General features: G+C 37.2%; 2 protein-coding genes across 2 annotated transcripts; both read left to right on the plus strand.

Moving 5' to 3' along the window:
- On the plus strand, positions 677 to 2,094 carry LOC109718251 (acidic endochitinase-like). The gene is made up of 2 exons (XM_020244371.1): positions 677 to 1,019; positions 1,276 to 2,094. The coding sequence occupies exons 1-2, from the start codon at positions 723 to 725 to the stop codon at positions 1,873 to 1,875; spliced, it is 897 nt and encodes a 298-aa protein (XP_020099960.1). The 5' UTR covers positions 677 to 722; the 3' UTR covers positions 1,876 to 2,094.
- Positions 15,608 to 18,941, plus strand: LOC109720648 (ferredoxin, root R-B1-like). Its single transcript, XM_020247898.1, has 2 exons — positions 15,608 to 15,769; positions 18,177 to 18,941. Exon 2 carries the CDS (start codon positions 18,185 to 18,187, stop codon positions 18,641 to 18,643), a length of 459 nt encoding a protein of 152 aa, XP_020103487.1. The 5' UTR covers positions 15,608 to 15,769; positions 18,177 to 18,184; the 3' UTR covers positions 18,644 to 18,941.

Below are 19,223 nucleotides of genomic sequence, written 5' to 3' on the forward strand. Positions count from 1 at the left end.
CGCCACTTCGAACATGACTCGGCCCACATGGCCTTCCGCCACAGGGCAGAATGCTGGCTCATTTAAGCCAACAATCCCCTCTCCAGCATCTGCACACATTTGCAGCATGCGGGAATCAAATCCGTGACCTCTGACTCTGATGCCACTTGTCAGATTGTTGGCGCTAATCATTAATCCCAAAAGCTCGAGCTGTTAGAAATACGCAACCAATTCACTTAAAACGTACAGATACAACGCCCACGGATCTCGATTGTGATTCGGCCCGATCTGCCTCACACTGCTTCGAACATGACTCAGCCCAACCTAGCCTTACGCAATTTTGAACATAATTCGGCCCGCATGGCCTCCTGCTATAGAGCAAGATGCTGGCCCATTTAAGCGAACACTATGGAATTAATACATACAAATATAATGTGCATGATTTTATAGAAGACATATTACAAATAACCAACACAACGACAGGACATGCCGTCGCCGTTGGATAAAAACAACTAAATCAAATCCCATTAAAATCCATTATCTATTTCATTCGGATTAGCCCATAAGCCACGGCAAAGTATGCGTGCCTTCACAACCATGAAATCGTGCATTTGAGCAAACAATAACCGACTCATTCATCAAACTCTCCCTATATATAAAAAGAAGAGCCCCCGAACCCAAAGTAATCATCGATCAATTCTCACTTTTAACTCTTTTCACTGCTCTCTAATATTTCTACGCACATGGAAAAACTATCAAGTGCACCACTGGCTCTTCTTGCTACACTAGTGATACTACTGCTCGCTGTGAGATCAAATGCAGGAGGGATAGCAATATACTGGGGCCAGAATGGCAATGAGGGAACTCTAGCCGATACCTGCGCGACGGGGAACTACGAGTACGTGAACATCGCCTTCCTCCCAACCTTCGGCAACGGCCAAACTCCGATGATCAACCTGGCTGGTCACTGCGACCCCTACTCCAACGGCTGCACCGCGTTGAGCCACGACATCCGATCGTGCCAGAGACGCGGTATCAAGGTATTGTGAACGTACGGCCAATATATTAATTACTAAAATATTACGTTCTAATCAAGATTGATATTTAGCACACTCCACCTGACATATGGGCTCAAGATAGTTTGAGAAGTACAAGATGTGTACTTGACTTAGATCGGATTTAATTAGTAAGTGAAAATAAGAGTCTTGTAGGATTTGAACTACGGAGCTCCCGCTCTGATGCTATATAAAATAGTACATATATAAATGTAATGTTTTAATTATTAATATTCAACAGGTGATGCTCTCGATTGGCGGTGGTGCGGGTAGCTACTACTTAACCTCCTCCCAAGATGCGATGCGAGTCGCTGAGTACCTGTGGGACAATTTCTTGGGCGGCTCTTCGTCCTCTCGCCCTCTCGGCGACGCGGTTCTAGACGGCATCGACTTCGACATAGAAGGAGGCACCAACCAGCACTGGGATGAACTTGCCAGATACCTTAAATCCTACAGGAAGGGCGGAAGGAAAGTTTACTTAACTGCAGCCCCTCAGTGCCCGTTCCCAGATGCTTGGGTTGGCGGTGCACTTAACACAGGGCTCTTTGATTACGTTTGGGTTCAGTTTTACAATAATCCTCCTTGCCAGTATAGTCCCGGGAATGCTGATAGTCTTGCGAGTGCGTGGAAACAGTGGATGTCCATCCATGCAGGAAAGATATTCCTCGGACTTCCGGCCGCACCGCAGGCCGCCGGAAGTGGATTCATTCCGACCAGCGATCTCACTTCCCAGGTGCTTCCGATTATCAAAAAATCGAGCAAATATGGAGGGATTATGCTGTGGTCTAAGTATTATGACGATCTTACTGGGTATAGCTCTGCAGTTAAAAGCTACGTGTGAACTAGTGCAGCAGCTTTATTTATGTATAAGCATACGCTCCTCTGTGTGCAGTTGAGACTTGAGGCGTTGTAAATTGTGTGTGTGTGTGTGTGTGGGTGGGTGTGTGTGTGTGTGTGTGTGTGTGGGTGTGTGTGTGTGTGTGTGTGTGTGTGTGGGTGTTTTACTTTCTCAATTGTTCCAATAATTGTCATTGTTCCATGTAAAATTATTCTATCTATGCAGATCTCTATGATATATTTCCATCACTCTTGAACGATTTTCACTCTCTCTGTGTATTAAACTGGGTAATTAATTGCACCACTAGTGCCAGAAAATTTTAGTCAAACCTTTGCTTGGTTCTCTAAATTTAAAATTTGAAGTGTCAAACTTTTAGTGCACTGTTTGCTTTGGTGTAGTTGTAAATATGGTGGAATTACAAATACATATTTTGATAGATGTTGTGGTTACATTTACAACTAGTCTGTTATAGGTATGTAGTTGAGGGTTGATGCGATGACAAAGCTTTTAAACATGCACAAATTCTATATAATTTGATATGTCGGTCGGCAGACTTTTTCTTTTTCTGTGAATGCTATGTAACTTGCTGCGCACCTAGACAAGATGAGAGACGGCAACCTCAAACTTTGATTTGCCCATTGTGCTCTAGCACATTTTCACTTTTCCGCCGTGTGGTTTAGAAAGTTGAACTTAATTGTCTTGTGATTTTATTTTTATTTTATTGTAGTTTACAAAAGGTTAGCTTTGTTATTCTGTTTAACAATAAGTTCTTATGATGAAAAAAATTGTAAAATAGTTAAATGCAACTTTTTAGACTGTGTCACAAACTAAAAAAGGCATAAACTATGGGGATGTGGGGACAAATTGAAGTTAAGGAAAAAAAAAACCAAAGAAGCAAAAAAATAAGTAAATAAATAAAAGAAGCTTCCAAATTTCTTTTTTTTTTTTTTTTTTTTTGGCAAACAGGTAGATTGCAAGCAATCCACCTCGTACAAGGGCCAAGAATTGGCCCTTGTCTTGTTTGTTAAAAAAAAAAAAAATTTTAAAATCTAATAGGTTTTCTACATTCGAGGATAAGGAGGTGTAAGATGTACATCATTCTTTTGTGGAGTATATAGATAGTACATCTAAAAAAATAAGCACCGCTATCTATCCATACCAAAAAAGAATGTACATCTTATATCCCCCATGGAAGGTCCAAGAATTGGCCTTTTGCCTTGTCCTTTTTTTTTAATACTAAAAATCCTATTAGTTTTCTAAACTTAAGAATAAGGAGGTGTAAAATCGTACACCTTCTTTTGGAATGTATTTATAGCATTTCTCCTTTTTATTAAGGGTAAATTGCACATGGTTAATTCCCAAAGTATAAGCGAAGTATTATTTTAATGGGTCAAATGCATACAGCTCCCTGCAAACATAGCCAATTGCGGATATATCCCTGCAAAATCAAAACTCCATAAGTTGTCCCTGCAAAAGTTTGGCTTTCATCCTACACGGGCTGGATTCAAGGCCCGTGAATAGACTGGACTGCATTGTATACGGATTGGATTCATGAATAGACTGGGCTTGCACTATCATATGGGTTGGATTCAGGGCCCGTGAGTAGACTGGGCCTACATTACGTATGGGCTGGATTCAGGATCTGATTTTGGGTTGTATTGGATTTGGCTTTATTGTTTTTCTTGGTGGACTGCATATGAGATCTTGTTCATTGAGTCCATAAGTAAATTGTAGATTGGGCCCCTTTCAATTAAATAACTCCAAACCGTTTCCTCATATATTTTTCTTCTTTTTTTTTTTTTCAAATTTAAGACGAATTAATTTGGTTTGATCTAAAAAGCAATACCAAATTCATGAATCAACAATTTTTTTTTGCACTCATAGAGCGTTGCTAAAGACAATCCGAAAGTTCGATTAAGTCGAGTTACGCCTATCGCAAAGATGGCGATTTGATCAAATATATACCTATCACGAGGATGGTGAGTCCAATCGTGTCTATCATAGAAGATGGGGAATGATCCAAACAATCAAAATATACTCATCATTTATATATATATTTATTATTATTATTATTTGTCCAAATGCAGGGGTTTGATCGTGTCGAACCTATCTCGCAGATGGTTGCTCGATTAACTCTTTGGCCGTGTCGAGCCTATCACGAAGATGGCCGCTTGGTATAAGGATTAGCGATATATACGTGAGTTTGATCGTGTCGAGCCTATTACGAAGATCGCTGCTCGATCAACCCTTTGACCGTATCGAGTCTATCACGAAGATGGCCGTTGGATATAGGAATTATGGCCTATTTGTTTGTAAGGAAATGGGTGGAAGTGGGAGGGAGGAAGTGATTTTCGGTGAAAACTAATCACTTTCGTTGTTTGGTTCGCCATAAAAAAGTTACAGTCGAAAGTCCATTTAACATAAAACGACGTAATTGGGCCGAAGTCAATTACGGTGAAGGGAGAAGAAGAAAAAGTAATAAAATAATATACTAGCTAAAGATAGTTATATTTAAATATATTTAATTATGGAATTAGTTATTCTTTTATTTATTTGGCATATTTAAAATATGATAAAAATTCATTAGTTAAGTTCTAATATTTTTTTATTTAGTTTGTACAATTAAAATATAATAAAACTTAATTAATTAAATATTAAATTTCTTACTTTACAATTTTATTGTTGTATTACTATAAAAAAATAATTTAGTTTATTTAAATTAAATTTTAATTATATAAAAATAAAATTATATTATTTTTATTTATTAAATTATTTATTATTTATACATAAATTATAGTTTTATATCATACATTTCCTAGCAAACAAACAACAGAAGTAATTAAACTTCACTTCCATAACTACAAAATAGACAGCGAAGAGTAGTTTTTACCGAACTCCAGTTCAAACCAAAGTTTAGTTCAGCCCAAAGTCCAGTTTCGGTGAAACAAACTTTCTCTTAGCAATACATACGCGGATTTGATCGTGTCAAGCTTATCACGAAGATGGCTGCTCAATCAACTCTTTAACCGTGTCAAGCCTATCGCGAAAATGACCGCTCAGTATAGGGATTAACGATACATATGCTACTTTGATTGTCTAGAGCCTATCACGAATATGGCCGCTCAATCAACACCGTGCGCCTATCGCGAAGATGGCCGCTCGATATAGGAATTAACAATGCATACGCACCGTAAAAATAGCGATTTAATATTGAATTTGATTGTCCGAGTCTATCGCGAAGATGATCGTGTTGATCAAACCAAAAAGAAGAAAAAATTGTACTCACACCAATTTTATTTATGCATTACCTTTTGTTGTCGTGGAAGTAATCGTGATCGTCACCATCGCCGGATGAAAGAGCCAAGCCTCTTCCCTTTTTTTTTTTTGTGGTACGAACAGAGCGAGGGGGTAGGTATGCATGGCACCTCCCTCTGGCAACGCGCTCGGGAAGAAGAGAGAGGGGCCATCCCCCCTGAGAGAGGGGGAGTGGGAAAAAAAAAATCTTTTTTTCTCACTTTTTTTTTTTTCTTCTCTATATTATTTAATTGGTATTTATACTGATACCAATTATTAATATTAATTTATTTTTTTAAGTAATATTTTGTTGTTAACTAATTTGATAGAATAATTTTAATTTAAAATTATAACTTTTATTTTCTTTGCTCCAATCTAACCATTCAAACAAAAAATTGGTCTAGTAACTGTTTATACCTGAATTTGTACCTATCCTTATAATAAGTAGTTCTTACTTATATCCAAACTAAACGCAGCCATAGTTAGTTAATTCGGATTCGGCAAAAATTCGATACGGGTATAATTCGGATAAAATTTATTTTTTAATTTCTAAATTCGTTGAAAAATACGGCTAAAAAACGGATTCGATAATTATTCGGATACGTGATTTATACGGATATTATACGTTCACCAATTAAAAATTCGGGATAAAAAATTAGACTATATAATAAATATATAATAATTAATAGAGTCCGGCTACTATGCTATTAATAGCAAGAAGCACTTGGTGCTACCAAGTTTTTCACCGTTAGATCTATCCTTTTGATCATTTTCATCCGTTAGATCATACTATTCAACCAACCACCCACTCAACCCTGGGGGACCATATCATCCTAACTACACATCTCTTAATCTAATGGCCAAAAACTTGGTAACTCCAATGACTTAGTGCTATTAATAACATAGTAGCTTAGTTCTAATTAATATACTATATATATTATTATTATTATTATAATTTTTATATATAGATTAAATATATTCAAAATTATAATAAACATATACTAATAATATGTCACGCCCCGGGATCCCTTTTTAGTTTAAAGCATAGCGGAAAAGCGTCTAAATTTTTTTTTTTTTGAAAACCTGACCCCAGGATATGCCAGATCCGCCACAAATACAGGAGATCCACTGTTCACATGGACAGAGTCTCCCCTGTATTTGCACGGCGTCGCACAAGTACAAGAGTTCAAACATGATACAACCACAACCAGATGAACATACAAATAACCACAGTTATATATTCATACACCATTCACCACAGGTTCACATTTTTACATTCAATATTTAAACATAAATCCACATCTATCGGTTAAAATATTTTCAACCACAGAAACAAGTTTTGAAATACTGAGATGCAAAATCCATAAAAAATCTTTTGAAAACTGTTCCTACACAGGAACTTTTATCTTTCTTTAAAACGCTACCACAAGGGGTAGAAAATCTTTTATTTTACAAAATTCACAAACCAGTTTATTATATTCATGAAAACCCATATTTTCAAATGTAATAAAAAAGATACTGAACCATATAAACTATCTAAGCTATAACAACTGAAATAATAGGGGTAATAACTAAACCGAAATAACCTGGATCGGAAGCTCTATCGACCGCTACGTATCTCACGTCTCGTCTCAACCCTCACCGCCCGCGATACCTGAAAAATGGTGGGGGAGGTGAGAACATGTAAACATGTCTCCCCTCCCAGTGGGTACCGCAAGCCGAAGAAGGCGAGGAGTACTCACCGGATCAGGAAGAGCTATACAACAACACGGGTCAGTGGAAATACAATAGGAATAATAGTAAACAAAAGAGATGTATAAGGTAATGAGCAGATTAATAATATTATTATTCATATGATATCTATACAGATTATAAATAATTATAGTATACTGTTATATATAATTATCTAAGTATCATATATATATATTACAGTAGTATACTACCGTAAGATAAAGTATCATGCTCCTATTTTTTAGCCCTACTCAACCCCTTTGACATCTAACCATTGATGTATATTATTATTAATCCAATTGTGTGTTTACTACCAATCTCCTTATGGGTAAGCCGTTTACTCAATCCCTTAAGTGACTGCCTGCGTATCTATTTCCCAGACCCTTTAAAATCTTTTAGTCAAGGACTAAAAAAATCAATAGCACTAACACATTATGCTTCCGATAGTATATGACGCTCCAATTAATATAGAAAGCTGGGAATAACTATCAAAACACCAAACATTTGTGTATAGTTTCTAGCACTTGATTGAAAAGTGTGCGTTTAGGATGATGGGCCGCTCTTAGGTTTGAGTGGGTGGTTGGTGTGAATAGTATAATCTAACAGCGTAAAAGTAATCAAAGGTAAATCGTAACAGTGAAAACCGATAGCACCAAGTCTCTTGTGTATTATAGTATCCCAAGCTGGACTCTATATTATGGTATAGGCTAGGGCACTTTACTCTTATAAGTATGCCTCTTTTTACTCTATGTTTCGGTCCTGTTGGAGTCAAAGGATTTTGGGGGTTAGAAGACAGTGATCCCCCTGTTTAAGAAATGATACGTGGCCCTCGGTTGAGTGGGTGGTTAGTATGAACTAGTATAGTGGCTAATAGGATGGAAATGATTAAGAGGGTTAGCATCTAATGATTAAAAAATTAGAGTATAAAGAGGTCCTATACCATAGAGTATAGTAGTCACCGGACTCCCGTCTTTCTCATCTCATTCCACTCCCCGCCCCCGTCTCTTCGCTACTATAATATATCAATACAGATAGAATCTAAAAAGATAAAAAAAAATAATTCCTACTAATATTACTAATCAATTTATTAAAAATATCTCAAATAAGAACGAACGGTTATAACTGATTGTTAAAAAAATAGATCAAATAAAGAAACGAATGATTATGGATCAACTCTGTTAAAAATACGTCGTTTATCATCTATAATCAATCTTCTGAATGATTATGATGCATAGTTGTAAAACATATTTCAATAAAAAGAGGTTATTAAATATGTTAAGAAAAGATATTCTATTCATAATTTAAATTAAATTAAAAATCAAAGTTTAAATCGTGAATTAAGATTTAATTTGATATCAATTTGAATTTATACAATTAATAAAAAATATATATCATATTAAATTAATTTTAAATTTAAATAGGAAAATATATATTTAAAACACATAACTTAAATTTAACGATTCATCAAAAAAAAAAAAATTAACTGTATATTAAATCATAAAAGAAAGAAAACTATTAGGCATATTGCAAAATTTTAATATTAAAATGTAATATATAAGTTATAATATAATTTATGAGAAAACTTCAAAAAACCTATATGTGTTTTCAATGTTTTCACTTTAAACCTGTGGTTAAAATAGTATCACAGTATACCCTAATGGGTTCTCACTTATCACTTTAGTATTCGCTGTGCGTTTAAAGTGTATCAAAGTTAGTACTGTGAGTTGCACTTTATCAGTTTATACCCGTGGTTTTAATTGTTGATCAACGTTAGTAGTCTGTGGTTTTTTAAAACATAGGGTACTAAAGTGATAAGTGTTGAAACACAGGGTACTAAAGTGATAAATGCAAAACACAGGTAACTAACTTGATACACTTAAACACCAAAAAGGGGTTACTAAAAAAGTGAATAAAGTAAAAACCACATGAATACTAACTGAATACACTTTAAACGTAGGGTATAAAATGAACAAAAGTGTGAAACCAAGAAGGTTTTTAAAAGTTTTCGCTAATTTTATGTAAATTTAGATAAATAATGTAAAATATATTGATTGAAATAAATTTAAAAAATTATTACTATTGCACGGACATGTCAACTAGTATTCATATATACTATATATAATAATAACTATAATATAATATATAGTATAATATAGATCTGGTACTTTATACTTAAGGGAAATATAGTCTTCGTATGGTACTCATAAGTTTTTGCGCTGTAGATCTACCTCTTTGACCATTTCCATCCATTAGATCAAAAAAAATACTATGTTAATTAACGCACCACTCAACCATAAGGGATCACGTATCACCCTAACCCGCACATTCCCTCTCATCAAGGCCGAGAAAATAGAGATAATACAACAACCTATAAGCATCGTAAAAATAGTAACCCTAGCCTATATCAATAATATATATATACTATAGAGAGACGAGAAGAGATGAGAGAGAGAGAGAGAGAGAGAGAGAAGAGAAGAGAGTCATTGTACTTCGGAAGATAAAGAGTTGGTATTCCAAACTTTGGACCAATAGGATACATTCCTTTGATTATTTCGTGATGTTGATTTAATATTATACCTAGGCTATTCACCAGAGAAAACTATTCAATCCTAAGAGGGGACCACTATTTTCCCCGATCCTATAATTCTTGTATATGGGCCAAAAAGTTGGAAGTACCAACTCCTTATATTTTCAAAAGCATAGTAATCTACACTACATAAATTTTATTACATGTTATTCCCATACGTCATTCTATCCTCACTCCTTTTACGCCATGTGGCGGCGAGAGCCTACGAGGGGGCTGAACAAATGTCAGTATCATGCACCATCATTAAAAGACTAACGGGGATCAAACAGGCAGGAAGAAATAGAATGTACCAGAATATTGACAAGGATATATTGAAAATCAAAATTGTTGATGGCGAGACCTATGCTAAATATAATTATGATAAGGCCTAAAATAATCATTAATGCAACCCATCGTACAAACAATTAGTTTGATCAAACGATATGTAACAAATAAAGAACGTATTAGAATTTTAAATTTTGAAGATATGGATTTGCAACTATAATCTTTGGAGAATAAATCTAAGCGATTAAAAAAGCAAACCAATTTCACTTAAAAGCGTACAGATATAGCCCACGGGTCTACGATTGTGACTCGTCTACAATCAGTTTTCACGACCACTGTGAACATGACCGCCCACATGGCCTGCCGCACATGGGAGAGAATGCTGGCTATTAACAACAATCCCTCTCTAACAACATCGCAGCACATTGCAGGCTGCGGATCAAATCCGGGACCCTGACTCCTGATGCAACTCAGATTGTGGCCTAATCATTAATCCCAAAAAGCTGAGCTGGTAGATAATACGCAACCAATTCACTTAAAACGGCAGATGACAACGCCCCGGTCCGACTTGTGATCGGCCCGCGATCGCCTCACGCTGCTTTCGAACATGACTCAGCCCACCAGCCTTACGCCATTTTGAACATAGATCGGCCCGCATGCCTGCCCCTGCAAGGATGCACAGATGCTTGACCCTATTAAGCGAAACCTATGGATCAAACATACAAAATATAATGTGCAGATTTTATAGAAACATTTACAAAATAACCAACAACACGACAAGACATGCCGTCGCCGTTGGATAAAAACAACTAATCAAATCCCATTAAAACATTATACTATTTCATTGGATAGCCCATAACCACGCAAAAGTAATGCGGCCTTCACAACCATGAAACGTGCATTTTGAAGGCAAACAATAACCGACTCATTCATCAAACTCTCCTAAATATAAAAAGAAGAGTCGAACGCCAAAGAATCATCCGACTCAATTCTCACTTTAACTCTTCAATCTCTCTAAATTTCACCACATGGAAAAACTATCAAGCAGCCACTGGCATTCTGCTAACATCTATATACTACTGCGCGCTGTGAGATCAAATCAAGGAGGGATACAATATACTGGGGCCAGAATGGCAAGAGGGAACTAGCCGAACCTGCGCGACGGGGAACTACGATACGTGAAAATCGCCTCACGCTCCTCAACCCTTCGGCACACGGCCAAAACCGAGATCAACTGGAATGGTCACTGCGACGCCCGACTCCAACGCTGCAATCCGCGTGAGCCACGACATCCGATCATGCCAGAGACGCGGTATCCAAGGATACTGGAACGTACGGCCAATAGATTAATTACTAACAATATAGCGTTCTTAATGCAAGATTGATATATTTAGGCACACTCCACCTGCATATGGTCAAGATAGTTTGATAAGTACAACGATGTGTACTTGACTTGATCGGATTTTAATTGTAGTGAAAATAAGAGTCTTTTAGATTGAACTACGAGTAGCTCCGCGCTCCTGCAGCTAATAAAAATAGTACATATAGTAAACTGTAATGTTTAAGTTGATTAAATTCAACAGTAGCCTCGATTGGCGGTGGGCGGGATGCGTACTACTTAACTCCTCCAAGGAGCGATGCGAGTCTGAGGACCTGTGGAGCAATTTCTTGGCTGGGCCGCTTCGTCCGTTCGCCTCGCGCCCCGCGACGCGGTTCTAAGACGGCATCGACTTCGACATAAGAAGGAGGCACCAACCAGCACTGGAGAACTGCCAGATACCATTAATCCCTACAGGTAAGGGGGAAGGAAAGTTTACTTAACTGCAGCCCCGCTCGTGCCCGTTCCAGAATGCTTGGTGGCGGTCACTTAACACAGGCCCTTTGATACGTTTTTGGGTTCAGTTTACAATAACCTCTTGCCAGTATAGTCCCCGGAATGCTGAAGACTTGGCGTGCGTGAGAACAGTGATGTCCATCACATGAGGAAATATATTCCTCGGACTTCCGGCGCAGCCGCAGGCCGCCGAAGTGAGATCATTCCGACCAGCGATCTCACTTCCCAGGTGCTCCGATACAAAAAACGAGCAAATTGGAGGGATTATGCTGGTCTAAAGATGATGACGATCTAATGCCCTGGTAAAGTCTGGCAGTACAACAGCTACTTGTGAACTAGCTGCAGTAGCGCTTATTTATGGTATAAGCATACCTCTCTGTGTGCAGTTGAGACTTGAGGCGTTGATAATTGTGTGTGTGTTGGTGTGGGTGGGTGTGTGTGTTGGTGTGTGTGTGTGGGGTGTTTTACTCTCAATTGTTACCAATAATGTCATGTTTCCATGTAAAATTAAGTTCTATCTATAGCAAATCTCATGAATTATATTCCATCACTCTTGAACGATTTTCGCTCCTCTCCTCTTAATAACTGGGTAACAATTGCACCACTAAGTGCAAAAACTTTAGTCAAAACCTTGCTGGTTCCTAAATTTAAAAATTTGATAGTGCAAAACTTTTAGTGCACGTTTGCTTGGTGTAGTGTAGAATATGGTGACATTACACAATACATATTTTGAAGATGTGGGTTACATTAACAACTAAGTCTGTTATTAAGGTATGTAGTTAGGTTGATGCGAGACAAACATGCTTTAAACATGCACAAATCTAATAAATTGATAGTCGGTCGGCAGACTTTTCTTTTTGTGAAGCTATGGTAACTTGCTGCGCAACCTAGAACAGAGAGAGACCAACCTGCAAAACTTTGGAATTGCCGCATCTGTGCTCTAGCACATTTTCACTTTTCCGCCGTGTGTTAGAAGTAACTTAAATTGTATGTGATTTTATTTTTATTAAAGTTGTAGTTACAAAAGTTAGCTTGTTATTCGTGAACAATAGTCTGAAGTGAAAAATTGTAAAAGTTAAAGCAACGTTTTAACTGTGTCACAAAGTAAAAAAGGCAAAAACTATGGGGGGGGGGGGGGAAATATAAAAATTGGGGACAAATTGAAGAGGAAAAAAAAACAAAAAGCAAAAAATAAGTAAATAAATAAAAGAAGCTTCCAAATTTCTTTTTTTTTTTTTTTTTTTTGCACAACAGGAGATTAGGCAAGCACTCCACCTCGTAACAAGGCGCAAGAATTGGCCTTGTCTTGTTATGTAAAAAAAAAAAAATTTTAAAATCTAATAGTTTTCTACACTTCGAGGATAGGGGTGGAAGATGACATCATTCTTTTGTAGTATATAGACGAGTACAGTCAAAAAATAACACCGCTATCTATCATACAGAAAAGAATGACAGGTCTTATATCCCACTGGATAGGTCCAAGAATTGGCTGTTGCCTTGTCCTTTTTTTTTAAGAGCTAAAATCCTATAGTTTTCTAAACTTAAGAAATACGGAGAGTTAAATATCGTACACCTTCTGTTGGATAGTATTATAGCATTCTCCTTTTATTAAAGGGTAAATGCCACATGTTAATCCAAAGATAACGAAGTATTATTTAATGGGTCAAATGCAATACAGCTCCCTAACACAGACATAAGCCAATTGCGAATATCCTGCAAAATCAAAACTCCATAATCCGCCTCGCAAAAGTTTGGCTTGCATTCCTACACGGGCTGGATTCAAGGCCCGTGAATAGACTGACGATGGTATAACGGATTGGATTCAATGAATAACTGGCGTGCACTATCATGAGGGTGGGATTCAGGGCCGTGAGTAGACTGGCCTACATTACGTATGGGACTGATTCGATGATTGATTGGTTGTATTGGATTTGAGCTTGATTGTTTGTTCTTGGGGGACCTGCATATGAGATCTTGTTCATTGAAAGTCCCATAAGTAACATTGTGAGATTGGGCCCTTCCATAAAAACCCAAACCTTTCCTCATAATTTTCTTCTTTTTTTTTTTTTCAATTTAAGACGAATTAATTTGGTTGTACTAAAAGCAATACCCAAATTCATGAACAACATTATTTTTTTTGCCACTCTAGAGCGTTGATAAAGACAATAGCGAAAGTCGATAATCCGAGTTACGGCCTATCGCAAAGAGCGATTTGAGTCCAAAAACTATATCACGAGATGTGAGTCCAATCGTGTCTATCATAAAGAATGGGGAATGGACGCAAACAATCAAAAATACTTCATCATTTATATATATATATATCTATATTATATTGTCCAAATGCAGCGTGTTTGATCTCGGTCGAACCTATTCGCAGATGCTGCTCGATAAACTCTTTGGCCGTCGAGCCTATCACAAGATGCCGCTTGTTAAGCGATTAGCTGCAATATATCGTGAGTTGATCGGTCGAGCCTATTACGGAAGATCCTGCTCCGATCAAACCTTTACCGTATCCGAGCCGTATCACGAGATAGGCCGTTGGATATAGGAATTATCGGCCTATTGTTTGTGAAGGAAATGGTGGAAGTGACGGGAGCGAAGATGATTTCGTGAAAACTAATCACTTCGTTGTTTTGGTTCGCCGTAAAAAGTACAGTCGAAGTCCATTAACATAAAGACGAACGTAATTGGGCCAGAATCAATTAACGGTGAAGGGAAAGAAGAAAATAATAAAATAATATACAGCTAAAGATAAGTTATATTTAAATATATTTAATTAAGGAATTAGTTATTCTTTATTTATTGCATATTTAAAATATGATAAAATATCATTAGTTAAGTTCTGAATATTTTTTATTTAGTTACAATTGAAAAATAATAAATATATATAGCAGGTCTGCCGTGCTCTTAGGAGCACGGAGGCCTCCGTGCTCCTGAGCTGTTTTCGATGATGAAATTTTCGAATTGACAATCGGCTCCGTTAGACTTGATCTAGCGTATTTGAAGTTTTTAGAAAATAATTTTTCGGATTTTTTGATATCATTTAACTAGTGATCGAAAGGATTCAAAATCAATAATTTTTAATGGTTGATATCTGCCGTTTTCAAGTTTAACGGTGTAGAAGTATTCAAATCAGATGAAATTTTGATACAAAATTCTTTATACTATCTACAACAAGATCAATCTTTCTAATTGAAAATTTTAGTGCTATATCACAACTTTTTATAGAATTTTTATTTTCAGGCGTTAAAAATTATTAATTTTGAATCCTTTTGATTGCTAGGTAAATGATATGGAAAAATTGCAAAAATTATTTTCTAGAAACTTCAAATACGCTAGATCAAATCTAATGGAGCCGATCGTCGATTCGAAAATTCTATCATCGAAAACGGCTCAGGAGCACGGAGGCCTCCGTGCTCCTGAGAGCACAGCAGTCCTTCTCTCTCTCTCTCTCTCTCTCTCTCTCTCTCTATATATATATATATAACCATTGCCTCCCAACGCCGTGCCATTTTCACTGTTCCACTTCCACATGGTTTCCGCGGACGGCCTCGGGCGAGACGGGATCCGCCGCCGCGGCCCTCTTGCTCCCGGCGTCGGTCAGGGCGGCGAAGGAGGACGACGACACGGACGAGTTCGGCGACGACGCGAGCCGCGAGTCTGCGACCGCAAGCGCAGTTTTTTTGGGCAAATCATACGGGAATCGTGAATAATTCGTGAATAATTAATTTTCACAAAAAAATATATTTATTTTTAATTTTTTTAAAAAATACGAAAACGATCGTTTAATTCGTATTTAAAAAAATTCGCGAATTAACTAACTAGAAACAGTTGTTAAAATATAAAATATTGGAACATCCAAAGAAAATAAAAAATAAAAGAGGGAGGGTTATTTGGTAATTTCCAAAGAAAATAAAAAATAAAAAAGACGGAGGGTTATTTGGTAATTTCGATTGTAGCTGCGCCTACCCACTTTGTTTTCTTGTGCAGCGTTTTAAAGCTTCTCGCTGCGGGTGGCATCTTTTACTTCCCTCGTGCTCTCTCTCTCTTATTGTTTATTATTTTTTTCTAATTTTTATTTTCGTAAATAAGAGGGGTGGTGTTATACGCTTTTACGCCGCCTCTCTCTACAAGTAAAAGCTAGGGCACGCTCTCCTCCTCGGTGTCTCCGCGGCGATTCATTAGGTATCAATCTCTTCTTGGCTTCGATCCTTCGTTTATGATCTACTATAGAAAATATATATATATATATATATATATATATATATATCCATTTGATCCTATTCGCTTGCACCATTTTTTTTTATCTTTGTTAATTGAGGCTTTTTATTGTTGACTGGCACTCCAAAGTTGGGCGTATTGTTTTGTAGTTTAATTGGTATAGCTCTATGATGTTCTCTTGATGCATTTATAAAGAATTAGAGAAATGATTTGCCATGTGGCAGTTTTGGTGATTTTTCTGATGGTTTAGAGTTGTATTTATGTTCTAATTTTTTTAGCATAAAGCAGTTTAGGTAATTATTATAGCTAGTTGTAGTTTATGGAGATTGATATTTCAGAGTTTAAGTGTTTTCTTTTTACTGAAAAGTACAACATAATACTGGTTTTGGGATTTTTTGTTTTTTTAGTTGCTATAGATGTTTTTTTTAATGTTTTGTTGGTTTTTGTTTGGTGGTGGCTGCGATCTGTTAATTGCTCTCTCCCATGCCACTAATTATGGTTCTTAATTTTGTATTTGCATTTATGGAGATATAGATGATTACAAAAACACTGGTGTTTAATTAGATGGTTGGTTATGTTATACTTGGATATGTCAATAACCCCTTAATTATTTATTATATTCTGTTGATTTCATTTCATTTTCATGTAAGCATGTAGATGATCCATCAGAATCTGCACTTTTTGGTGGATATATAGATGATCCAAGTCCTGACTAAAACTTGTGGTATAGATATATTTGGCACTCTCATCTCTGTTAAGTTTTGCAGTATAACAACAATGTTTGGATCAGACCATCCATTTTCTGATTTATGGCATAATATATTGTTGCCTATTCCCTGTCATTTTTTTCGATGCATAACAGGCCATCCATCCTCTGTTAGTTTTTATCAAGGTCGACACAGGTAAAGCATTAGATAATTATAATCTGCTGCCACAAATGATATTGATGAAGACTAAGATAAAGAGTGTAGCAATTTTTTGTGATTCTATCTACTTCCATGGTAGTGTTACCTTTCTTATGGTTTTAATTTTGTCATAATTTTGTTGCTCAACTTTGTACTTTGATTTAATTACTAATATGCATAACTTTTGATGTTTGTTGATTGTGGAAAAGAAAAGTTTGGTCAGATCATTCCTTCAATTTTGGTAGTTCAAACATGAAACTTAGGATCTTGCTACTCTTTGATCAGAATAAATGCATGTGGTCCTCATTAATGGAGCTTCGAGTGAAGGGTAAGGAGCTATATGCTTGCCTTTCTCATACTGCTCCTGAAAGTAAATTTGCCTTTTCAAGAAGCAAAGTGGTCATCTCCATTTTGTTTCGGAACGAAGTTCACAGTGGCATACATTATTATATCCGTTCAATTTTATTACTTCAATAGGATGCCGTCCTGCATTTTGATTTATGGCAGCAACTCCAGTGCAACAGAAAGTGAGTCAGTTTCAGGTTTGCCGTGTCAGGAAGATTGTTAATTATTTAATTTTCCTCACATATATTCCTTTCTTTTCTTCGGATACCGCTGATCAAGGATAAGTGCCGTGGCATGGGGTCGTGCCGGAAACTTGTCGGCACGGTATGGCACGGTGCGTGCCGAGCTGTGTCGATGTGTGCCGGTCAAAAAAATTCTTGTGTGCCGACACATAATTGCATGAAATATTTATTTTCTTTAGCAACAAAATATTATAACTATTTATTATGTCTTTTTATCACATCTTTTCAATTTTATTGAGAAAATTACTTACTAATTTAAAGAATAGAGGGTTTTGAGTTGTGCCATCGGTACGGGGTCTGTATCATGCCGGTATCTTGTTGGCACGATACGGCACGGTGGATATGGCCCGTGCCGACGGGCACTTAAAACCTTGCCGCTGATATCATAGGTTTTGCAATATTTTATCCACAATGCGTGCTAGTGATTTCTCAGGCATATCTCAGTTGGTAAACCCATGAGAGCCTCTACCGCGATGTACTAAGAACGCCAGAGCTGATTAACTATCCTCAACTCTTATTTACCGAATTCTTCCGTATCTATTATTGGCAGCAACTCATGATTGCTGCTTGGATCATTGTCATGCAAACTGATTCTCTTATATTTTACATGGATTTATGTTGTGTTCTAATAATTATTCTAGAATTTCTTCCCCCCTCTTTTACCGCTTTATGTTCTCGTGAGCTTACTGCGGCAATAGGGTTGTTCAGTTTACACTCTGTCTGTATCTCCTTTCACTTTTCTGTATCTCTCTATGGAGTTTATACTTGTTTTGACGTTTGTATGAACCAAACATTTTCTTTATTTTGTGATTTAAAACAGATCAGGTTTTCTTGCAGAGTAATCTCACCTTCTTTCCTCATTCTTTTTGTCTCGATATCAGGTTTCGAGATGGCGACTGCCACCCTCCCTACATGCTGCACTCTCAAAAGCAGCATCAGAAGCCACCCCTCCGCCACGCTGGTCAAAACCCCTTCCTCTCTGCGCTCAGTGCACTACATCTCAAAACCATTATCTGGCCTTAAAATCACCAGCAGCTTTAAGGCAACAGCGATGGCTGTGTACAAGGTGAAGCTGATCGGGCCGCAGGGGGAGGAGCACGAATTTGAAGCCCCTGACGACACCTACATCCTCGACGCGGCCGAGAATGCGGGAGTGGAGCTGCCCTACTCATGCCGTGCAGGGGCCTGCTCCACCTGTGCCGGTAAAATGGAGGTTGGTAAAGTCGACCAGTCGGATGGTTCATTCCTCGACGAGTCGCAAATGGAAAATGGGTACGTCCTCACATGCATATCTTATCCGAGGGCGGACTGCGTCATCCACACCCACAAGGAAGGAGAGCTTTATTGATTTTCTGGCAATTTTTTTGGGGTTGTTTTGTGTTTGAGTGTTAGATTTTGTCGGGGAAAAGACGTCCTCTGGACTTGGATAAAATATTTGTGGTTGTGATCCTGTGGTTTTAAATCTCCGATATCGATATACTAACTAAATGATGTGATTATTGGCTCTATTATCTCACCTTCTGGAGCTTGATGTGGAAATGATGGGGAATGCCAGATTCGGAAGTATTATCTTTAGGAACTTGTCTAAGTGGCAGAAGATCTGGTTACCTCAATAGTTAATTTCACCACAGATCCCAACTTCTATAGTTATGGATTCCATGGTAAATTTGTGTAATCTGTGTGTTGCCTGCATTCTGATTTTACACTTGAGCCTGGTCTTGTGTGGGCTTATAATTGTACAGAGGTTTGCGGGTGGGCGAGGCCCTCTGTATGTTTGAGACTCATGTTTGCCCATTTTTCTGAATCATGTAGATTCAGAAAAATGAAGATTTGATTTTAAAAAAATCATTTTATTTCTATCTACTACGCTGGCAACTTATCAAATCAGTTGTCTAATTACTAACTCAACGAGTTTGCTCGTGTATTTA

The sequence above is a fragment of the Ananas comosus genome, linkage group 1, assembly GCF_001540865.1.
Source record: "Ananas comosus cultivar F153 linkage group 1, ASM154086v1, whole genome shotgun sequence".
Lineage (NCBI taxonomy): Eukaryota > Viridiplantae > Streptophyta > Magnoliopsida > Poales > Bromeliaceae > Ananas > Ananas comosus.